Raw genomic sequence first — 25,277 nt, 5'->3', positions numbered from 1 at the left:
TCGTTGTCCAGCAGCGATGTTATCTTTGCCATCATCCTCCTCTCTCCCACCGCCTGTACTGAGTCGAGGGGGCAACCCAGGACAGAGCTGGCCTTCCTGATCAGCTTGTCAAGTCTCTTCCCCTCCGCTGCTGAGATGCTGCTGCTCCAGCAGACCACTCCATAGAAAATGGCCGATGCAACCACAGCGTTGTGGAAGGTCCTTAGGAGTGCCCCCTGCACTCCAAAGGACCTGAGTCTCCTCAGATTTTAAGATTGTTTAAGAACAATTGAAGAAAAACACATTGAGTTTTAAATGTTGAGTTTTATTCTTCAAAGTTATTGAATCTGGAACTTTGACAATCATTTATTTAATTCAGTTCCTTGCCTGTATACTTTTTATTTGTGTGTGAATGGTGACAGAGTGTTGCCAACTACCTGACTGAAGAGGGCAGCATTTCCACTGCTATGCTGTCCCATTAACTACTTACTGTGACATGCATACCACTCAGCCCATCAGATGCATGCTGATCTCAGCACAGCCATCCTATCAGTTCATAGACATCGACATAGAAAATAGGTGCAGGAGGAGGCCATTTGGCCCTTTGAGCCAGCACCACCATTCATTGTGATCATGGCTGATCATCCACAATCAGTAACCCATGCCTGCCTTTTCCCGATATCCCTCGATTCCACTAGCCCCAAGAGCTCTATCTAACTCGCTTTTAAATTCATCCAGTGAATTGGCCTCTACTGCCTTCTGTGGCAGAGAATTCCACAAATTCACAACTCTCTGGATGAAAAAGATCTTTCTCATCTCAGTTGTAAATGGTCTCCCCTTTATTCTTAGACTGTGGCCCCTGGTTCTGGACTCCCCTAACATTGGGAAATTTTTTCCTGCATCTAGCTTGTCCAGTCCTTTTATAATTTTATCTGTTTCTATAAGATCCCCTCTCATCCTTTTAAATTCCAATGAATACAAGCCCAGTCTTTCCAATGTTTCCAATGACTGACAATATGACAGTCCTGCCATCCCGGGGATTAACCCCGGGAATCACCTACACTGCACTGCCTCAAAAGCAAGGATGTCCTTCCTCAAATTAGGAGACCACAACTGCACACGATACTCCAGATGTGGTATCACAAGAGCCCTGTACAACTGTGGAATGGAGGACCGCTTTACTCCTATACTCGAATCCTCTCGTTATGAAGGCCAACTTGCCATTAGCTTTTGTCACTGCCTGCTGTACCTGCATGCTTACTTTCAGTGGCTGGTGTACAAGGACATCCAGGTCTCGTTGCACTTCCCTTTTTCCTAATCTGACACCACTGAGATAATAATCTGCCTCCTTGTTCTTGCTGCCAAAGTGGATAACCTCACATTTATCCACATAATATTGCATTAGGCATGCATCTGCCCACTCACTCAACCTGTCCAAGTGACCCTGCAACCTCCTAACATCCTCTTCGCAGTTCACACTGCCACCCAGCTTTGTGTCATCTGCAAATTTGCTAGTGTTACTTTTAATTCTATCATCTAAATCATTAATATATATTGTAAACAGTTGCGGCCCCAGCACCGAGCATTGCGGCATTCCACTCGCCACTGCCTGCCATTCTGAAAAGGACCGTTTATTCCTACTCTTTGCTTCCTGTCTGCCAACCAATTCTCTATCCATGTCAATATCCCACCCCAATACCATGCGCTCTAATTTTGCCCACTAATCTGTGTGGGACCTTATTAAAGGCTTTCTGAAAGTCTAGGTACACTACATCCACTGGTTCTCCTTCATCCATTTTACTTGTCACATCCTCCAAAAATTCCAGAAGATTAGTCAAGCAGGATTTCCCCTTCATAAATCCATGCTAACTTCGACCAATCCTTTTGCCGCTATCCAAATGCGCCGTAATTACTTCTTTAATAATTGACTCCAGCATCTTCCCCACCACCGATGTCAGGCTAACTGGTCTCTCATTTCCCGTTTTCTCTTTCACTCCTCTCTTGAAAAGTGGGGTAACATTAGCTACCCTCCAATCCACAGGAACTGATCCTGAATCTATTAAACATTGGAAAATGATCACCAATGCGTCCACGATTTCTAGAGCCACCTCCTTGATGACTCTGGGATGCAGACCATCAGGCCCTGGGGATTTATCAGCCTTCAGTCCCATCAGTCTGTCCAATATTATTTCTCACCTAATGCAAATTTCTTTCAGTTCCTCTGTCTCCCTATATCCTCTGGGATCCCTAGTACAACTGGGAGATTGTTTGTGTCTTCCTTAGTGAAGACAGAACCAAAGTACCTGTTCAACTCTTCTGCCATTTCCTTATTCCCCATAATAATTTCACCTGTTTCTACCTTCAAGGGGCCCACATTTGTCTTTACTAATCTTTTTCTCTAAACATACCTGAAGAAGCTTTTACTATCCTTCTTTATATTCTTGGCCAGCTTACCCTCATACTTTATCTTATCACCCCGCGTTGTCCTTTTTGTTACCTTCTGTTGTCCTTTGAAAGTTTCCCAATCCTCTGGCTTCCCACAACTCTTTGCTATGTTATACACCTTTTCTTTTAGTTTTATTCCATCCCTAACTTCCCTTGTCAGCCACAGTTGCCTCTTACTCCCCTTAGAATCTTTCTACTTCTTTGGAATGAATTAATCCTGCATCTTCTGGATTATGCCCAGAAATTCCTGCCATTGCTGTTCCACTGTCATTCCTACAAGGATCCTTTTCCAGTCGACCTTGGCCAGCTCCTCTCTCATGCCTTCATAGACCCCTTTGTTCAACTACAGCACTGACACTTCTGATTTAACCTTCTCCCTTTCAAATTGCAGATTAAAACTTATCACTACCTCCAAGCGGTTCCTTTACCTTGAGTTCCCTTATTAAATCTGGTTCATTGGACAACACTAAATCCAGAATTGCCTTCTCTCTGGTAGGCTCCAGTACAAGCTACTCTAAGAATCCATCTCGGAGTCACTCCACAAACTCCCTTTCTTGGGATCCAGAACCAACCTGATTTTCCCAGTCTAACTGCATATTGAAATCTCCCATAACCACAGTGGCATTACTTTTGTTACATGCCAATTTTAACTGCTGCAACCTGCACCCTCTATCCAGACTACTGTTTGGTAGATAACTCCCATTAGTGTCTTCTTTCCTTTACAATTCCTCAATTCTATCCACAGTGACTCTACATCGTCAGTCCCTATGTCACCGTTCCCCCCTTTATTTACCCACAAACCTGTAACTTGTTCTCTTACCCCATCGACACCATTTAACTCCTTTGCCACCCACCTACATCAGGGGCAATTTACAGCAGCTAATTGCAGGCACCTCTTGGCAATTTGGAAGGAAACTGGAGGGCTCAGAGAAAATGCTCCCCCAAGGATCACGGGGATAATGTGCAAACTCGGCACAGACAGCACCAGAGATGAGGATTGAACCGGGGTCATTAGAGCAGAGATAGTGGCTTTAGAATGGTGCTGCCTGCCAGTTTACATCCTGTGTGGGAAGATGGATGATGGGGTGAAGGAAAGTTGGAAGATAAAGGGGTAGAAGACTGCCTTCATTATGTTTTTTATTCAGCGATTAGTATGATCTCAACTGTAACTGCCCTAAACCGTGGTGGAAATGGAAATAATCAGGTTTTTCAAAAGAGAATTAGATCAGCACTATGGAGAATGATTTTGCAGAATGAAGAAGAAAGGACAGGGAAATGAGGTGGGGTTACCCGACTTGAAGCAAGCAAGCACTCAATGGGCAGAATGGTCTGTTTCTGTGCTGTAACACGTCTATGGATTTGGAGGATGTTGTCCACATTACCTAACCCAGAAGCAAAGGACTGCAATGAATGAATGAATGAATGAATGAATGAATGCATAAATGAATACTTTACTATGAATGAATAATAACAGAAGTTGGAAACCAGAAATGCAAAGGCAGAGGGTTGGAGGGTTGAGCAGCATCAATGGAGAGAGGGACAGAGTTAAAGTTTCAAGTCAATGAGTCCCATTCAGAAGGGTCCTAAACCATTAAATTTCTTTCTCTCCACATATGCTGCCCGATTTGTCGAGAACTTCCAGCATTTTCTATATACAGTTTTGGTGTTATTTATGGACTGCTGGTAATAATTTGAAAAGGGCACCTATTCTGTGACAGATTTTGGTTAACACCTGGGCACTTCTACCAGAATCTCAGTCTCTTTATTCCAAAGTTGATAACCTGGAAGGGCAGGTTTGAGCAAGCAATCAACGGCGCCATCTCCTGGGCCTTCTGGAAGCAACAAGTCTGCCATCATGTACTGTATTACGAGAATTAACATCACAAAGATGTTTCATACTTTTAGTTTAGTTTAGAGATACAGCGCGGAAACAGGTCACGGGGAGAATGTACAAACTCCATACAGACAGCACCCATAGTCAGGATCGAACCCAGGTCTCTGGCACTGTAGGCAGCATTTCCAATGGTTGATATCAGGATGCAAGTGGGAATTTTGTTTGAATTCACATGCACTTTGCATGCAGTTAGTATGTGCATCTTATTTCTCCTACTGCTTTGAGATTGCCAAGAGTTTCAATATTTTTCTTTATTTTAGAATGAAGCTTCTGCTCAATTCTATGTGCAGGTGGGTAAAAACAGGGACTTTAATTGGAAAAGGAGAGCCAAAAAATTACATTAATGTAACTTTATGCTCAACCATTGAAGAGCATCAAAAATGCTTTAAGACCACTGATTGACCTTGGGGATCTAGTGATTTGTACTGGGAATATGAGGCAAATTTCTTATGTACTCATTTTCATTTGTGAAGACTGCGACCTTGTGTTGCGCATTGTAAAAACAGGATGAACTCAGTTGCACGACAACGATGAACTTCAGTGCCCAGTTATCCACAATATTAGGATTTACATTACAAAACAATTTCATACTAAAAATCAGAATCATACTAGCAGACATGCTAGTAGATAATGCAAAACAAAAATTCATCTTGCACAAGACCAAAGAAATCTGTTCAGATTTAGCATTGGCCTGCCACACAAGGTTGCAGTCATTACAAATGAAAATGAGTGCATAAGAAATTTGCTTCATATTCCCAGTGCAAATCACTCGTGTGCAAAGACTCTAGATCCTGAAGGTGATGAGGCTATTGTGCTTTTCCAATGGTGAACAATGAGGCCATTCAGTGGTCTTAAAGCATTTATGATGCTCTTCAATGGTTGAGCATAAAGTTACATTAATGTAAATTTTTGGCTCTCCTTTCCCAATCAAAGTCCCCGTTTTTACCCACCTGCACATAGAATTGAGCAGAAGCTTCATTCTAAAATAAAGAAAAATATTGAAACTCTTGGCAATCTCAAAGCAGTAGGAGAAATAAGATGCACATACTAACCACATACAAAATGCATGTGAATTCAAACAAAATTAACACTGGCAACCCTATATCAGCCAATGAGTTGGATATTGAGCCGTGCAAATACATGGGCTAACATTAAACAGTCGTTAACTATGTTAATTTACTCAAAGTCATTTAAAACGATAGAAATTTCACCCAATGCAAGCAGTGGAATTTCACCAGTACGATAAAACACACACATTGGATGCAGGTAAAATATAATGCCATGCACGGTGATTTATATATTATACATCAGTGATTTTTGTTAAAGAAAAGTTTCTTGAGGAACTCTTAAATGACTTTCTTTGATTCTGTGCAGCTGAAGAGAGAACCTCTTGCAGTGATCTCCAGGGCAAACTTTACATTAATAGAGTGTTCAACATGAATGCAGACAAGATGTTTCAGCTTCTCTTCACCGACTCTCACTTTCTACGAAAATTTGCAAATGCGAGAAAAATTACAGGTAACTGCAATTTTGTGTAAAGTTGGGACGGGTAACTGTTCCGACAAGTGTGAGATGATGTTTTGGGGAAGTCAAGTAGGCGTAGAACATCTGCAGTGAATGATGACAGAGAGATCCTGGGATTAAAGTCCATAGCTCCCTTAAAGTTGCCACATTGGTTGACATGGTGGTGAAGAAGGCAGATAACATGCTTGTTATGTTGTTATATATTATATATAACGTTAGGACATTAAGTTGCAACTTTACAGAATATAGACGGAATATTATGGTCTGAAGGGTCTCGACCCGAAACGTGGCCCATTCCTTCTCTCCAAGATGCTGTCTGACCTGCTGAGTTATTCCAGCATTTTGTGATACCTAATATTCTGTGCCGTTCTGCTTACCACACGAGAGGGAGGATTTGGTTGTGCTGGAGAGAGTGCAGAAGACACTTACCAGGATGTTGCTTGGATTGAAGATGGGTCTCGATCCGAAATGGCACCCATTGCTTCTCCCCAGTATGCTGCCTGTCCGGCTGAGTTACTCCAGCATTTCGTGTCTATTTTTGGATTGGAAGATGTTACTTATGGGGAGAGATTAGACTTGTTTTCCCTGAATAGACAATAGGTGCAGGAGGAGGCCATTCGGCCCTTCGAGCCAGCACCGCCATTCAGTGTGATCATGGCTGAAGTGAAGGAGGCTGAGAGTTGACCTGATATAACTACATAAAATTAATACTGGCATAGATATAGTAGAGAGGCTGAATTTTTCTCCCATGTGAGGGATATTAAAAACAAGAGGGCTGAGGGTTAAGGTGAGGGGAAGGAGTTTTAAAGGGGATTTAGGGTTACTTTTTTAAATTCGGTTGACACGTGGAATGCGATGCCAGAGAAAGTGGGAGAATCGGATAAAATCACTATATTTATGAAACATTAAGACAGCCACAAATGGGCAAGATACTGAGGGATGTGACACAAATGGATTAATGTGGATAAGCAAAAAAGTCAACATTTACATGGTGGGCTGAATATGCTGACTATGACTAATTATATTGGGGAATCTCATTGTTAAGCATTGAATATATAGATATAATTTCTCAGTGTGGATTTCAGGTCTGTTCACTCTCATTGTTAGTGGCTAGATCATGTGCACGCATACTGGGCATGGAATGAGCATAGATGTGCACAGTGAAGACTTGGCAAGCAGTGGGAAGTGATTAAGGAGATTATACATGACGTTCAACAAAAGCATAGCTCGGTAAAGAGGAAGGATTCAAGAGTGCAGTGAACAAGATGGGTAAAGAAAATCAGAGAATGTACAACACTACAGCACAGAATAGACACAGAATGCTGGGGTAACAGCGGGACAGGCTGCATTGCTGGAGAGAAGGAATGGGTGACGTTTCGGGTCGAGACCCTTCTTTGACTGAGCAAACGGAACAATTAAATTTTTACTTGCAGCCGCACAACAGATATGTAAATATCGTATTCCATTTGTAAATTATTAAGAATGGAATAGTAGCTGAGTGACCCGGACCCGGGTTCGATCCTGACTACGGGTGGTGTCTGTACAGAGTTTGTACGTTCTCCCCGTGACCGCGTGGGTTTTCTCCGGGTTCTCTGGTTTGCTCCCACATTCCAAAGACGTACAGGTTTGTAGGTTAATTAGCTTTGGTAAAAATGATAATATGAAAGAGAAACTAATCTTGTTCTCTTAGATCTTGTTGTTGGTCCATGGGAGAAAGACATGAGTGGTTACCAGGCAAGGACACTGAAATATGTGATAACTATCACAAACCCTCTCATCGGCAAGTTTTCAACAGCAACTGAGAACCAGGTACTGATAAAGGCAATGGTTTTTTTTAAATTGCATGTAAGAACATACATTGTCTTCTTTGCCAATGTAGTTGCAAAATGCAAGATTGGAGTGATCATTACTGTTTTGCACAACAATACTATTTTTGGGAGGATATTTATTGAGCAATCTAATGTTTTCATCTAGATTTCTAGCGTTAGTATAGATTTAAATGTGAACACAAAGTGGAAAGCACTGTTGTCTCTGTTAGGTCTGTCAGTTCAAGATCTATATCAGCACCTTGAACACGCAGCTCAAGCTGCCTACCGTCTGCAACACAGAGGGTCCAGTCCACCTTCACAGGTGCCTTTTTCCAGGTGAGATATGAAACTAAGGTCACATTGACCTGCTTAACTGTAAAGAACAGATCCCATAGCATTGTTCAACACAGAACAAGTGATTGTTCCCAACATTCTGTGATGTTCATTCTTATGTTGCTCCATAAAAGCAGATTATTTGGATGTTATCCCATTAATGTATGTGGGCACTTGCTATGAATAGATTAGTTGGCCAACTTCGAAACTGCAACACGCCTGTGGGCGGCACAGTGGTAGAGTTGCTGCCATACAGTGCCAGAGACCCGGGTTCGATCCTGACTACGGGTGGTGTCTGTACAGAGTTTGTACGTTCTCCCCGTGACCGCGTGGGTTTTCTCCGGGTTCTCTGGTTTGCTCCCACGTTCCAAAGACGTACAGGTTTGTAGGTTAATTAGCTTTGGTAAAAATGATAAATTGTCCCTAGTGTGTAGGATAGTGCTAATGTATGGAGATCGCTGGTCGGCGTCGACTTGGTGGGCTGAAGGGCCTGTTTCCGCGCTGTATGTCTAAACTAAACTAAACTAAACTAAACTCAGCTCAACTAAACTAAAGCCTCTGGTAATAATTTTGTCATTTTGTGACCTTGGGTCATTCTCAGTGTTAATTTTCAGTACCGATAGCCCAGGTGGTTCTGAAGTTGACGGAACGATGTGATTAACAGATTAGAGGGAGAAAATAAAGGCAAGTGTTAATGCAGGTCAGAGCTGTTATAGTCATACAGCATGGAAACAAGCCCATGTGTCAAAAGCCTTTTTGACCACCATATTAACCTGTGATGCCACCTTCAATGAACTATATACCAGTACTCGTAGATCCCTCTGCTCTACAACATTCCCCAGAGCGCTACCTTTCACTGTGTAGGTCCTGCCCATGTTAGTGCTCCCAAAATGCAAGACCTCACAGTTCTCTGTATTAAAGTCCATCAACTATATCCTCGGCCTACCTGCCCAACCAATCGAGATCCTGCTGTGATTTTTGATAACCATTTTCACTGCGTACAATACCTACCCAATTTTGTTGTAGAGAAAAGTGAACTTTGTTGTACTGTTGTCGAGAACTGCAACCAGGGTGCTGCTGGCATGCAACTGCTTGTCCTTCTTGGTGGTCAAGGTTGTGGGTTTGGGAGGTGCTGTTGGAGTGGGGAGGGCCGATGTATGTTGTGGATGGTGCGCAGGGCAGCCGCTGTCTGCTGGTGAGGGCTGGGGTGGCTGTGTTGCCCTGGGAGGTGAGGCCATACAAGTGAGCCAGGGAAGTGTATTACAGCAGGAATGGAGGAACGTAAAAGGCCATGTCAGACGTCATGAGTCTGGAGTCATGTGTAGACCAGTCGGTCTGAGCTCCTGGATAGCAGTAGTGAATGAAATGTTTTCACTTTCAACAATCTGGTATTGGCCACGGTTACCAACACTGCTTGTATCAACCTTATTTTAACAGATAGCTTTTAGTTTAGTATCTCATCCAAAAGAGGGCACTCCTCAGTACTGTAATGGAACATCACTCTAGATATCCTCTTGTGATGACAAAACCTATACTCAAACCCACAACTTAGTGTCAAAGTGATAGTTATCACATGTCTACAAAGTGAACATTAGTTGTCGGCACAGTGGTGCAGCAGTAGTTCTGCCTTACAGCGCCAGACACCCAGGTTCGATCCTGAGTGAGGTTGCTGTCTGTGCGGAGTTGTATGTTCTCCCGTGACTGTGTGGGTTTTCTCTGGGTGCTCCGGTTTCCTCCCACATTCCAAAGACATGCAGGTTTGTAAATTAATTGGCTTCTGTAAATTGTCCCTACTGTGTAGGATAAAACTAGTGTATGGGTAATCATTAGTCGGTAAGAAAAACTGCAGATGCTGGTTTAAATCGGAGGTAGACACAAAATGCTGGAGGAACTCAGTGGGTCAAGCAGCATCTCAGGAGAAGGAATGGGTGACGTTTCGGGTCGAGACCTTTCTTCAGACTGATGTCAGGAGAGGGGGCGGGACAAAGATAGATTGTAGTCGGAAGACTACAATCTATTTACCAGTACTATGTACCATGAAAGATAGATTGTGGTCTGAAGAAGGGTCTCGACCCGAAACGTCACCATTCCTTCTCTCCCGAGATGCCGCCTGACCCGCATTTTGTGTGTACCTAATCATTAGTCGGCGCGGACTCGGCGGTCCAAAGGGCCTGTTTCCATACTGTATCTCTAAACTAAAGAACTGTAGAAAAACAAGCAGTGATGTTTAGGAGGCAACACCTGTCTGAATAATTGTGTAGAGCAACTTGAAGATTAAAAAAATTTGGCTAAACCAAAAGCCTGTCCAAAACAGAAAGAGATAATATCGGCAGCGGTATGGTCAGGCAGCATCTGCGGAGGGAAAAATAGATCGATGTTCTGGGTCAGGACTTGTATCAGAATGGAAATGAGAGAAAATAAGTGTGTTATGTTCCTGATCGAGAAAGAGCAGAGAGAATAAAGAGAATCATTTAATCAAAGGTTTATTCAACACTGGCATGGAGTCCCCTGTCAGGTTATGAATCATTCTCAGTATAAATACATTGTATGAGAGATGGAATATATGCATATAGTGGGATGTGTAGAAGAGTTAGATGTTCCCCACAATTATGCATGGAAATACAAAGTTAGCAAACATAGATCGTAGCATTTATAAATTGGGGCACAGTGAACAAAATTGTCATTGAGCAGATAGTCTAGTTAGTGCAGGGCGTGATGACCAGATATCAGGAAAGGCGGCTTCAGTTATAAATTGTTGCAGGAACTTTATTTTGAGAACCATCGATTAAAGTGGCCATTTGGTGTTTTGATTTATTGTGTTTGGGAAAATTGCTTTGGGTTTGTGAGTTGATAAGATAATGTTCAAAAGTAAATTTTCTTTTTGTGTAGCCATCTGGATCCGACAAGAATTAGCATTGGAAACAAAAGCACGGTGTCTTTTAAAAGGAGGTGGATAAATATTTGGAAAATACCATTTTCAGAGGAGAATGGAGAGACGATGCAGGAGTAGCGATCTTCCACCTCTCCTGTAAATCTCTTGCCCCTGGAATCACTGCCCCTATCTACCGGGTTATTAATTAATTGAGATTAAACTCTGGGAAGAGAGACTAGAGAAATTTCCGGAAGCCATTCACATGGCAATCGATCCCTCTGAGAAACTCCCACCAGGTTCCGACCAACCGTGGATAACCTGGCGCAGTCTCAACAGACTGCGGACAGGCATGGGGGGGGGAGCAAATCGAACATGCTGAAGTGGGGATGTACCGAAGATGCGGCAGACTGCGAGTGCGGACGGGGCCTCCAGACCATGGAACATCTCCTGAGCTGTGGCATGCTGCATGACACTGTACAGGATCTCACAGAGGCCAATGAAGTGGCACTAAAATTTGCTCGCTATTGGCAAACAGTTGTGTGATGATATGAATAAATAAATAACTAATTGAGATATCTCTGCATTGTTGCAGGCCATGTCCAAAGACAGTCAGACTGGTCAATACTACCTGATCGATGCTGAGGTTATCACACATGATGTGCCTTACCACGACTATTTCTACACACACAACCGGTACTGCATTATTAAGACCTCAAAACGCAAGTGTAGACTCAGGTAAAGTGTGCACTGGAGAGGATATTACTCTCTAATCACTGTTGTCTCCTGCATTCCTGTTTAATTGCTGCCACCTTGAAAGACTTTGTGTTTCAATTGTTTTCGGCCCATGGTTTTGGTTTTTCCCATCAGGTCAGGGTGTTGTTGCAATGCCTCTTATTTTTCAGTAACTTTATCCTTCTTTACCTTCATTGCAGAGTTTCTACAGATGTCTGTTACAGGAAGCAACCATGGGGTCTGGTGAAGACCTTCATAGAGAAAAACTCGTGGAGCGGATTGGAAGACTACTTCAAGCACTTAGGTTTCTATCCGGCTTTGTCACCTGAGAAATGGGGAGAAGTGGCAGATATGTGATGATAAACAGGGATCACTGCAGTGAGCCTGGTGTAAGTCATATGGTGGATGTTTAGGCATAATAAATGAGAAGAAAAGTGGAAGGGATACATAGAACTCTGGCATTGGAGATAGCGGCTTTGAGAGTTAGATTTAGCTCTTAGGCTAAAGGAATCAAGGGATATGGGGAAAGAGCAGGAACGGGGTACTGATTTTAGTTGATCACCCATGATCATATTGAATAGCGGTGCTGGCTTGAAGGGCCGAATAGCCTACTCCTGCACCTATTTTTCTATGTTAAGGGAAAATAAAAATCAGAGAGCAGGCTTCCTGAGAGAACTGCTGAGCAGGACCTGTCTTTCTACAAGGGGGACCTGTTTCTCTTTATTCTTTGCATTCTCCGCCCTCCCCTGCTGAAAGGGTTAAGTTATCAGGAGGTACAATCCTCAGCGAGATTGGGAATAGTTTCCCACATGCGTAAGAAGGAACTGCAGATGCTGGTTTAAACCGAAGATAGACACAAAAAGCTGGAGTAACTCAGCGGAGCAGGCAGCAATCAGACTGAAGAAGGGTTTCGATCTGAAACGTCACCCATTCCTTCTCTCCAGAGATGCTGCATGTCCTGCTGAGTAACTTACAAACCTGCACGTCTTTGGAATGTGAGAGGAAGGTCACGGTGAATATACAAACTGTACAGGCATCAGCCATAGTCAGGATTGAACCCTTACCTTACTTTGCTGACTTGCAGCCCTGTATGTGAGATAGGGGAGACCATAACTGATCACACTGAGGATTATGCTCCAGATAACATAACCATTTCAGCACAGGAGCAGAATAAAGAGAACAAATTCTCCCACTGAAAACATTTGTTCTGGTCAGCCACTCTTGCTGGAAGCCTGATCTCAAATGTTTTTCAAGAATAATTACTCCTTAAAGCTTCTTTCTCTAGTGCCAGGACATTCCTCCTGGGATCCTTCCATTTTTTATCTTGTTTATAATGGCATATTGTGGCCCGGACACAATGGGTGAACATCCACCATTGCTATCTGTGCTACGGTGTGCTATATTACTGCGGCTCAGCCTTTCCTGATCCCCCAGGCTTCCAGACAATCAGCCCACCCCAATCTAGTCCATGAACTCAGCATTAAACAGTCAGACCACCAGCTTCCTGGTCCCGCGCAGGGGAGTTTGCCATTGCCCCATGACGAAAATGTAACGAGAGCCAACTTCACCTCTACCTTCCCTTCACAGAATCTGACCTGCTGACTGAAGAGGTCTTGCACAACCCTGTCTCTGCTGACCCAGGTCAGCCTGGGCTTCGGAGAAGGCGCCGAGGATTTGGCCGGGGTCTCACTGACCAGTTGAGCAGCTTATCTCCAAACCTGGATGCAAGCACACGAGAAGGCTACACAGGTAGTGCATGTAGCATCTGCTACACCTTGCTGTAGGTGGTCAGATATTGGTACAGGTGATTGGCATCTTATAAATTTCAACAATGAAAAATGTACCAATTTATTAAGGCAAGGATCAAGATTATTAGGGTCAGCAGTAGGATTTTTCAGGATGATTAGGATCAGGGATGGAATTCTTTAGTATCAGAGTCAGGAAGATTGGAGTCAAAATAGTGGCAAGATTCCTGGGGCAGGGTAGGTTCCTTGGGATGGGGCAGGGTACTTAGGATTAGGATTATTAGGTTTGGGATTAGGTTTGGTTTTAGTGTTATTAGTGTCTTACAACCATATAGCATGGAAACAGGCCCTTCGGCCCAACTTGCTAACACCGACCAACATGCCCCATCTGCACTAGTCCCACCTGCTTGCATTTGGCCCATATTCCCTCTAAACCCATCCTATCCACATACATATCTAAATGTTTCTTAAATGTTGCAAGAGTATCTGCATCAACGACCTCCTCCGGCAATGTATTGGTGTTGGGATAAAGTTTTGAATCGTGGACCTTGGCCTTTGGACCTCCTTCTGCCACAGGCTTCCGGACTTCCTGACAGACCTCAGTCAGTTAGAATTGGTCATAACATTTCCTCCACCCTCACCCAACACTGGTGCCCCCCCCCCCCCAGTCCTTTGGTCTACTCCCTATATACCCATGACTGTTGGCAAGAACAACTCCAACTCAGTCTTTTTCAGTCAGAGAGTGGTGAAGGTGTGGAATTCTCTGCCTCAGAAGGCAGTGGAGGCCAGTTCGTTGGATGCTTTCAAGAGAGAGCTGGATAGAGCTCTTAAGGATAGCGGAGTGAGGGGATATGGGGAGAAGGCAGGAACGGGGTACTGATTGAGAGTGATCAGCCATGATCGCATTGAATGGCAGTGCTGGCTCGAAGGGCTGAATGGCCTACTCCTGCACCTATTGTCTATTGTCTATTGTCTATTTAAGCTTGCTGATACCATTGTTGTCGGTGAAATCAACAACAATGACGAGACGCAGTACAGGATAGAGATGGTGTCAGAATAACAACTTAGGCCTTAATGTCAGCAAGATGAAGGGTTGGTATGGGGCTGTTGGTAAGGCCAGGATTAGGGCTGTTATATATAATAAATTAAAAACATCTCATTAATAGCAAGACATGACCTGAATGGAATCAAGGGATATGGGGAGAAAGCAGGACTGGGGTATTGATTTTGGAGGATCAGCCATGCTCATATTGAATGGCGGTACTGGCTCGAAGGGTCCAATGGCCTACTCCTGCACCTATTTTTCCATGTTTCTATGTTCTATGTTTCTTGTGATTAGCTGTTGGATTGATGAAGTGGGTGTGTTCTTTGAAACACAGAAAGGGCTCAGGATCTTGAATGGTTTTTGTAGAATTTTGCATGAAAACATGTTTGTTGCCCTTCCCCATTGCAAAAGTGGGGTCCACCAAAGAGGTGACTGACCTCGCATAACATCACCCAGGCTACCCAACTCAACATTCTCAACTTAACTTTCTGCTCTCTCCAGATGCTGCCTGACTTAATAAGTATTTCCACTTTTTTCAAATTACTAGCATGACTGTACTTTGTAGATGGATGCCGTATTTATAATTGTATGGAAATCCTGCAATTTCACTAGTGTTGATCTCTGGGACTGAGTAGAAGAAAGAAATTGGGATGGACCCCACCTTTGCAATGAGGGAGGGGCATGTGTGTACCTCCTGTACCAAATTGAACATCTTTTGGAAGTGTTTGACCTGTAGTGCTTCCCGCTCCCGGAATCTTCCCCTGATCCACTCTCATGGCTGATTGTAATATACAATGTGCTAATATACTTGTGGGCCCTATATTACAAAATGATAGTTTTCCAGAGAGGCAATAATATGTGCATCTATAGGGAAACATTAGAAAATGGTTCCCAAATGCTACCAAGCCTGCAGACTAAAGCAGTAATATACCCCTGCTCTTGTGCACCGATCCTGATGCTTAAATGGCCTCCTCTACACATTGGGGATGGTCACTTTTCCAACACCATCTTGCACCCTTCAAGTTCAAAGTGGGTAAAGGTTTGCTGACCTGCACAAGGTGTTAGCATAATTAAGCATAGGAGCAAAGAGGTCCTTCTGCAGTTGTATAGGGCCCTAGTGAGACTGCAACTGGAGTACTGTGTGCAGTTTTGGTCTCCAAATTTGAGGAAGGATATTCTTGCTATTGAGGGTGTGCAGCGTAGGTTTACTAGGTTAATTCCCGGATTGGCGGGACTGCCATATGTTGAAAGACTGGAGCGGCTAGGCTTGTATACACTGGAATTTAGAAGGATGAGAGGGGATCTTATCGAAACATAAGATTATTAAGGGGTTGGACACGTTAGAGGCAGGAAACATGTTCCCAATGTTGGGGGAATCCAGAACCAGGGGCCACAGTTTAAGAATAAGGGGTAGGCCATTTCGAACGGAGTTGAGGAAAAACCTTTTTAGTCAGAGGGTTGTAAATCTGTGGAATTCACTGCCTCAGAAGGCAGTGGAAGCCAATTCTCTGAATGCATTCAAGAGAGAGCTAGATAGAGCTCTTAAGGATAGCGGAGTCAGGGGGTATGGGGAGAAGACAGGAACGGGGTACTGATTGAGAATGATCAGCCATGATCACATTGAATGGTGGTGCTGGCTCGAAGGGACGAATGGCCTACTAATGCACCTATTGGGTCATGGTGAGATTAATTCAAATATATGCATGTACCTTAGGTACAGTGAAATTATTCTTATGCATACAGTTCTAAAATTCTTGCTATACGTGAGCAAAATCACACTTAAGTGCAAGAGTATAAGAATAGTAGATTACACTACAGTGCACAAGAGTGGTTACTTTTCCAACACCATCTTGCACCCTTCAAATTCAAAGTGGGTAAAGGTTTGCTGACCTGCACAAGGTATTAGCATAATTAATGTTTATTTTTATTGCAGATAAAGGAAATAATTTGGAAAACAAACCACCAAATCAGAATTGGAAACTGTCGAAGCTTGTGTTGACCATGAGTGCTATGTAAGTATGTAAGCTTTGAAAGGCTTGTCTAAACATCTGTAGGAGCATTCCAAATACAACTGAAAACAGTTGTTGAGCAGATAGGGGGGATGCTGGACATGATGATCAAATGTTTGATCAAAAGAAGACATCTTGCAGTAAAAGAGGGGATGGAGTAGTTTAGGGAGGGAATTTTAGATATTGGGGTTGGCAATTGAAGAAACACTGACTGTGATGAAGTGAATCTTTATTGGATCATCTTTGATCCCTAGAGACTACTTAAACCTCTCCTCATAGTTAATACCTTCTAATCGTCTTCTGTACCCTCTCCAAAGCCTTCAGATGTATGTAATAGGGCGACCAAAACTGCACACAATACTCCAAATGCAGACTACGCAAACTCCTATAAGGCTGCAACATGACTCTCTGATTCTTATGCTCGATTCCTCGACCAATGAAGGCAAACGCACCATATGCCTTCTTTACCACTCTGTCTAGTTGCATTGTCAATTACAGGGAGTTATGGACTTGGAACCCAATATCCCATTGTACATCAGTGCTGTTAATGGTCTTGCCATTAACAGGATTAATTCTAGCTTAAGCAAGAGGCCAGAAGACACGGGTAGTGATCTCAGAAAGGTGCAGAGGAAGAAAGGGCAGCACAACCGAGGGAAAATTAGAATGATCCAGGTGTCGGGACCAGATGCGGCAAGGTACAAAGTAAAGGATACAAAGTACGGGAAACTCTGGCCAGGAGCTTTAAGGATGGGCCAAATGGAAGAGGATGTTTTAGTTGCATTTTATGTTACATACTTTATCTGTTAAATTAATGACCATTTTTGAAGAACAGCTCATGTTTTAGACATCAACTAATTCAATGTTCTTATGTTTCAGTCTTGTTATCGTAGCTGCCTTGAACATGGGTTTATTTTTTAAACTTTTGGATGTAGAAGATGTGGCCCAAAAGGTCTATTTGTCGAACAAATTAAGGATGTCGGAGAAACTGAGCGGCAGGTATGTGGTGCTCCACTCAGAAGTGACGTGCAAGACAAAACAAAATGAAATTGGAGATGTTGTAAGGTTTACGGTTATATTTTTAACCACTGATTGATACTGAGCTTGAGCCCAAAGTGCCTCATGTTCTGAGTAGGTTGAAGAAAAAACTTTCACATTGGCTTCATTCTTCTGCCATCCTAGGGGTATGTCCCACCAGACTGGTTGGCACATTCTGTGCTTTACTAGGTTTTAATCAAAAATATATTTTGGATCAATATATAAAAGGTGGTGTTCACAAAGGATCATAACGATTATAATACCACATTTTTAATGCATTGTGCCTTGATTTGGGTCACAGAATCAGAGAGAGGTATAGGAAAAAAGGCCCTTTGGCCCATCAAATACTTAAGTAGAGAGAGTTAAGGGCTGGACAAATGGAAGTGGATGTTTTGATTGCATTTTATATTGCATATTTGGTTGGTTAAATTAATGCCTATTTTCCAATGATCGACGGGCCGCGACTGTGGACTGGGAATGTGGCCAGAGGCCTTTATCGATGCGCCCCGGTCTCGATGCCTTCCGGATCGCCATGTAGAAGCCCCGGTCGGGGCCCAGCCAGGGCCTCGCGGGTCGGATTGAGGAACTGGGCCTCACGGGTCAAGAGTCCGGGTCGGCGGAATGGCCGACAGAGCCTGTGGCTGGGGCCCGGGTCGGCTCCATGGAGGCATGAAGTGGGGCATCGATAGCAGTGAGGCCTTGGCTGCGGTGAAGCGCAGCAGCGGTGAAGCCTCGCGAGGATGGGGCCTCGGCGGTGGTGAAGCCTCACGGTGGCAGCGATGCCTCGCAGGTCGACCCACGGTCAATGAGAGTGTGGAGGACCACCGTGAGGGGGAGAGGAAGAACAATGGAAGACCCAGCGTAGGGGGACTGCAGTGAAGGTGGGGGGGGGGGGGGGAGAGAACAATGGAGGACCTGGCATAGGGCATGATCCAGATGGTAAGAGCGGTGTCCGATTAAAGCTGAAGGAGTATAGTTTAACTAGTAACAGGCTCTCCCCAGCTCAATTTGCTGAACTGCATTAGGTGAATATTCCAGCATAAACTCAAATCGCAGTTTGTCTCTATTAGCCAAGACCTTGTCGAGCCAGGCACCACCTCATCTGTCCGCCCATAGCCACCAGGTTTCACTGCATCAGACAATAGGTTTGACATCTTCTGAGGCACGAAGAAAGGTCCCTACAAGATGCAACGTAAGGCCACATCCTGTTATTTAAAGCCCAGTTTGGCACTGCTTGTGTTTCACTGAGGTCCTGATATTTTCCTGTTCTTCAGTTTAGATCAAGAGATGGTGAAGCAGGAACCAAAGCACAAGAGTTTTGCCCAACATCTACAACTGCAGGCAGTGATCAACGATTCCATTGTACTACTTGAACAGGTAAAACATGGAACAATTCTGAGCACATATCATATCATATCATATCATATATATACAGCCGGAAACAGGCCTTTTCGGCCCACCAAGTCCGTGCCGCCCAGCGATCCCCGTACATTAACACTATCCTACACCCACTAGGGACAATTTTTACATTTACAATTTTTACATTTACCCAGTCAATTAACCTACCTACATACCTACATAGCCCGCATTTATTCTTAAAGTGCACTGCGATAACTCCAGTATCAAATAATCTGCATATTAGTGGTTCAAAATTCCTATTATTTAAAATGTTTAGAGTAATACCTTGACCCAGCTTTATGAGAACTGTTTCAATTCTAAATGATTGGGAGCTGACCACCATTGCACCTTGAATTCAAATGTTTCTCCCTTCCTTATTTTTCTGACCTCCAATCCTCGAACCCTCGCAGATCTGAGCGTCATAATCCAACCCTGCAACTAAATATATGCAGGATTCTCGGATTCAGATCGATGACTGGAGAAAGAACATTTTTGAAGAGCACACACAACTATTTATTAAAACAGAACAAAGTTTAAAAAACAGAAAAAAAAAATAATAAAGTAACAAGCAACTATTAACAAAGCACCAAAACAAAATAATTGGTCTCAGGGCCCTCTATGCATTTGAGTCTCCTGTCTACACTGGCAAGGCACATAACCCACAGTCCAAACTCTCGCACTCTCTCTCTCTCTGGTGAAGTGACTTCATGGTTTCCATTTCCACATTACCTCCTGCTTACTACATATTGACGAAGCCACAAGTGTTGGTCAGAGCGCTGAAGATAGCAGAAAGTGACATTGCATAGGCTTACTTGTAATGAGTGCAACTCCTCTCTGAACCGATATGATAACGTGACATCCACGTATAAACAAAGCACATGAGGTCAGGTCTTGGTGTTGATGTTCTGGGAAAGTATTCATCTTCTCCATTTCAATGATCTCTCTCATTTTGCAGTTGAAAAGTTCACTCGCAGCGATTCAGAAGAGTTTTGAGCTGCACAATCGAACAGTGAAGAGTACAAGTGAAATCTGAACAAACACTTCATCAGTGAAGAAAGAAACTTTAAATAGACGTTTATATGGTGCAACCGAGTCCCACTTTGAGTACAACCCAGTATAGATAATGCACTTGTATTCGGGTACGAATCAAACCCGCAACCTTAACTCAGGTTATTGTGCTTCCACATCAGTACAGCTGATACCCAACTATATAAAGCACACATATTCTGCATTAAATGGTTCAATGGTAATGAATACTTTGTGAATTTTAGCCGATTTAAAAATCAGTGATGTTCAATTATTGCACTTAAATAACTACGTCAGCAGTGCTTTACAGCAACTTTAATTTCTACCTGTTAACAATTCCAAGACTTGTTTGGCTGTGGACATTGCTAAACATGACTTCTCCATTTTCTTAAATCTATTTAATTTTATGTGGGAACTGACATCCTGTTGTTGGACACAACACTTAGCTGAAGCTTGTATATAACGCAAAGTAATTCATTTGATTGCTGATTCATTTGGATGAAATCCAATGCAATTTATGAAAGAAATTCTAGATTTTAAGAAAAATCATTGGTGGATTTTTGATGCATATTATCTTGCAGTCAAACTAAATTTATGACTTCCTCCCTAAAACGTTTTTTTAATGAGAGAATAAGTAACATTAGTTGGGGGTAAGTTGTAATAATGTTTACATTTTGGAACATAATTATTGCACCTGGATTCAAAAGAACCTTTAATAATTTCTAATGATGTTTGAAGATTTAAATAACTTTGTCTGCAATTTCCTGCTGTAATATTTGGTCCCTTTCCTTGTTGGGCAGTGGATCGGGAGAAATCCATACTTGGGCCCATAGGAATGTCAAACTGATGCATTAAATGGCTTTTGGCCATTACAATGAACAATAATTTTAACTCTTCATAGTTTAAACCCATGAAAGATCACAATGTCAAAACATTTTCTGTAATTAACGAATAAAGAATTTTCAAGTAACTTGATTTCATTATGTCTAAAACCCTGCAAAGGGCAAAAGTTTTATGGGAGAGTGAAAGTGAACTTGAAAGTTATATCAGCTTATTCAATACAGAGCAAATGACCTACTCCTGCACCTATCCAGAACATAGTTGGAACTTGCACACAATATGCTGGAGTAGCTCAGCGGGTCAGACAACATCCCTGGAGAAAAGGAATGGGTGACTATTCGGGTCAAGATCCTTCGTCAGACTGAGAGTCAGGGGAGAGGGAACCTAAAGATATGAAAAGGTTTAGAACAAATCAGAGCTGGCACCGATGACCAAGGAAATGTGCAGCGCACAATGTTGGGACCAGCAGGACGACTAGGGTAGGAGAGGGCAGAGAGAGGGAATGCAGGAGCTACCTGAGATTAGAGAAATCAATATTCATACTGCTGGGTTGTCAGCTGTTAAGAGAAATCGCCCTGCTGGCAGAACGTCATTTTCGGCTGCGCTGTCCTCCGCCCCCCTGGTGGAGGGGTAGACCTCACGACCCTCGACAACAGCACATTGCAGTGGCTACAGCGCCTGGAGGGCGTTACATAACCTCTGCAGCCTCAAACGCAAGAAGAAGACGACCCTGCTGGTTCCACTGTTCACATCCATATATCCCTGTTATCATCTCTTCCACACCCAACAATAGACCATTGTGGGTTCGATATTTCCTTGGTCATCGGTGCCGGCTCTGATTTGTTCCAAATCTTTTCACACCTCTAGTTTTCCTCTCCCCTGACTCAGTCTGAAGGGTCTCGACCCAAAACGTCACTTATCCCTTTTCTCTAGAAATGCTGCCTGATATGCCAAGTTATTCCAGCATTTTGTGTCTAGCTTTGGTATAAACTAGCATCTGCAGTTCCTTCTGACACATGGTTGGACCAAATCATTTGAAACAGAACAAAGGAAAGCATGACTGGTTATTCTCGATGTATATATAATGCGTTGAACCAGGAAGTAGACTGGAAACAAATTTAACAGATCTTGGCAGTTAGAAAAAGAAGCAATTTTACAAACCTTTCTGCAAATATATATTTGTTGTTGCTCAATAGAAGGAATTGTTTCCCTGTCTTCTGTTTATATCAGCAGAATTACCTCCAGGATGGTTCCCAGTCAATGCGAAACAAGCCCTGTCAACCCTTCCCATAGGAGATGGAATATAACAGGTCTAATTATTAGTGGTGCTACTTCTGTACTTGTAATGATTCTACACCTGTGTCACTTTACAATCTAGCCTGAAACTTGAGAGCAGAGGTAACCTGAGGGGCAACTTTATCCACAGTGGATGGTGGCTATGTGGAACAAGTTGCTGCCGGAAGTGGACAGGTTGGAGAGAGGTACACTTACAATGTTTTTAAAAAATACTTACATGGGTTCGTGGATAAGAAAGGTTTGGAGGGAGATGGGACAAACACAGTCAAATAGGAATAGGTCAGGTTTATCTTTTGATCATAAGGTCATAAGTGATGGGCTCTAGTGCAAGCTGCTCTGAGAATCCATCTCGGAGGCACTCTACAAACTCCATTTCTTGGGGTCCAGAACCAACCTGATTTTCCCAGTCTACCTGCATATTGAAATCCCCCATAACTACAGTGGCATTACCTTTGTTACATGCCAATTTTAACTCCTGCTGCAGCCTACACCCTATATCCAGGCTACTGTTTGGGGATCTGTAGATAACTCCCATTAGTGTCTTCTTACCTTTACAATTCCTCAACACTATCCACAATGACTCTACATTGTCAGTCCCAATGTCACCCCTCACAAATTCCATCCCTCACCAACAGAGCTACCCCACCTCCTCTGCCCACCTGCCTGTCCTTTCTATGGGACGTATAACCCTGAATATTCAGTTCCCAGTCCTGATCCTTCTGCAGCCACAACTCTGTAATCCCCACGTCATACCTACCAATCTCTAACTGAGCCTCAAGCTCATCCACTTTACTTCCTATACCGTGCATTGATATATAGCACTTTTAATCCTTTGCTCATCTCAACTTCCATATTGATTCCTATTACACTTGGCCATTCCCTCTTGCTTAGTGAGCAATATCTCCCTGCTCCTGACCTCACCAGCACGAGGAACTGGAAGCAAACCGGAGATAACCACATTGGAGGTCCTGCTTTTCAGTCTTCTTCTCATCTCTCTAAAGTCATGCTGCAGAATATCTTTCCTCTTCTTCCCGACGTCGTTTGTGCCGACATGCACAACACTTCCGGCTGTTCACCTTCACCCTTGAGGATGCACTGCATTTGGTCCCTGACGTCCTGGATCCTGGCACCAGGGAGGCAACACACCATCCTTAAATCCCGCTTGTTGCCACAGAAACCCTTGTCCGTACCTCTCACGATGGAGTCCCCTACTCCCACGGCTCTGCCTGATGTCGGTCCCTTCGGCTTTGGTTCAGCTCCACATTTTGCCTCGCAGACTTGTTCGCCACTCAGACTGGCAGTGTCCTCTGTCCCGACAGCTTCCAAGAGGGTGAACCTATTTTCCAGAGATACAACCCCCGGGATCTCTTGTACTCCAAGCTTCCTTCCCTTCCTCACCGTCACCCACCTGCTCTCTTCCTGTACCTTCGGTGTAACAATCTCACTGAAGGTCTTGTCCAGGAACGGCTAATTTTCTCGGATGTTCCTGAGGTCACCCAGTTAGCTCTCCAGTTCCCCAACAAGGTCCTTCAGGAGCTGAACCTGGACACACTTACCACATTTGTAGCAGCCAGAGGCGCCAACTGTGTCCCTGATCTCCCACATCCTGCAAACATCACACTGACTCAGCTTATCTGTCATTTCCTTGTATCATCTCACCCTCTCCAACTTTTGGCGTAGTCTCCTCCCTCAGCCTCCTTGCCAAAGACTCACACTTTTCTCAACAAGGCCGCTCCCCGACAGGCCGCTTCCCTAGAGCAAACCTCGCTTATATTAGCTGTTAAATTGACTAATTGATTAATCAGCTAACTTACCAATTTGCTAAATTTAATTGCTCAGCGAATCCCCGCGCTTCTTCACCTGTCCTCCTCTGACCAACTTCAAGGTAACTTGTTGGAAATTGTCCCTGATCAGATTTTAAAAGGCCCGCTCCTGAAAAAAACCCTCAAACTCCAAGAGCGATTACCTGCTCAGCGAATCCTCGCACTCCTTCAGCTGTCCTCCTCTGACCAACTTCAGAGCCAAAGGGCCTGTGTTTGTGCTCTGCTTATAATCAATTCTACCCTTGTTCTGCTTTATAGGGTCATATAATGTGGCAACAGTCCCTTCTGCCAACATGCCCCATGTACACTCGTCCCACCTGGTAGCATTTGACCCACATCTCTAAAACTATCCTATCCATGAAACTGTCCGATCTTCACTGTAAATCCATCTTCACGATTTCCCAATGAGCAAGAGAGATTATGTCGCAATAAACGGGAACAAAATAGGATGAACATAAAATGTGCGGAAAGTTAATATTTCTGCTCAGTGAGCTTGCATTAGATGTAGAAAATAATGGACCAAGTCTTTAAAAGTGGAGGCAAAAGATGGCAGAGGAGAAAGTGAAGGCTTGGAATACAGCAGGAGGTTGGGAGTTAATTCATTACCATTAAATTAAAAAGCAGGTGGAGAGGAAAAGCAACAACTAGGTGTAGGGTGGCAAATCTACAGTAAATCAGCACAGCACTGAAATCTGGAGGAATGGGGGCAGTAGCTACAGGGAAAGCCCCACTGTTCCAGTGAACCCTTGGCATGGGCAAGAGAGCAGTCAGTTTTCTTGCTTTACAACTCCTTCTACAGCCCGAGGTACACAGTCCTTCAGCCCACCAGGTTCCTGCCCACCTTGTATAGGGGCTCCCCTAGTCTGCTTCTCCATGCAGCCCTGGAACTTTCCACTCAACCCATCTCACCTCCAGGATATACCATGGGCTATTTACAAATGTTTGCCTCAATATCGCAATAGTTCCTGGTGTCAATTGAAATCCAGGCTTTCATAATGTCTGGCGAGGAAAAAGGATTATCTACTTGGGGCAAACTTGGAAAACAGGGCAGCTAAAGTATTAAATAGCCTACTCTTGTTCCTATTTAGTACATGGTTGGAAATCTAACAAATTACTAACCACTTGGATCAGTTCAAAGGGAAACATTACAGATTATCCACAAATGAGAGTAGTGCAAGATACTGGACACCAGATTAGAAACATTTGATAGATATTGAGGCAATGTATGTTTCCTCGTACAGCTGGAAGGGCCCGTTTCCGTGCTGTATCTCTAAACTAAAACTCAACTTCTAGTCCTACCAAATACAGTGGGTTCAGTTTCCCTCCATGGCTGCCCCAAGAGCATTGCCAACATTTCTGTATCTGCTACAATTTGCATGGCTACACATTTCCTGGTCAAAACAGAAGCTTTGGGCAATGATGAAAGCTGCAGCTGCTGGGAATCTGAAATAGTAGAAAATGCCAGGAACACCA

General features: G+C 43.5%; 1 protein-coding gene across 2 annotated transcripts in view; it reads left to right on the top strand.

Moving 5' to 3' along the window:
• gramd1c (GRAM domain containing 1c) overlaps nt 1–20,788 on the top strand; it is a 32,554-nt gene extending 11,766 nt beyond the window's left edge. For both annotated transcript variants that reach the window (XM_078403010.1, XM_078403011.1), the window contains exons 5-13: nt 5,693–5,836; nt 7,533–7,651; nt 11,448–11,590; nt 11,788–11,891; nt 13,175–13,336; nt 16,311–16,389; nt 17,263–17,382; nt 18,696–18,798; nt 19,775–20,788. In XM_078403010.1, coding sequence (XP_078259136.1) covers nt 5,693–5,836; nt 7,533–7,651; nt 11,448–11,590; nt 11,788–11,891; nt 13,175–13,336; nt 16,311–16,389; nt 17,263–17,382; nt 18,696–18,798; nt 19,775–19,852 — 1,052 coding nt within the window. In that variant the 3' untranslated portion in view covers nt 19,853–20,788. The remainder of the gene's footprint in view (nt 1–5,692; nt 5,837–7,532; nt 7,652–11,447; nt 11,591–11,787; nt 11,892–13,174; nt 13,337–16,310; nt 16,390–17,262; nt 17,383–18,695; nt 18,799–19,774) is intronic.
• Nucleotides 20,789–25,277: the final 4,489 nt, after the last annotated feature.

Source organism: Rhinoraja longicauda, chromosome 7 (genome assembly GCF_053455715.1).
Source record: "Rhinoraja longicauda isolate Sanriku21f chromosome 7, sRhiLon1.1, whole genome shotgun sequence".
Lineage (NCBI taxonomy): Eukaryota > Metazoa > Chordata > Chondrichthyes > Rajiformes > Arhynchobatidae > Rhinoraja > Rhinoraja longicauda.
The sequence above is the reverse complement of the archived record's forward strand: the minus strand, read 5'-3'. Positions and strand labels throughout refer to the sequence as shown.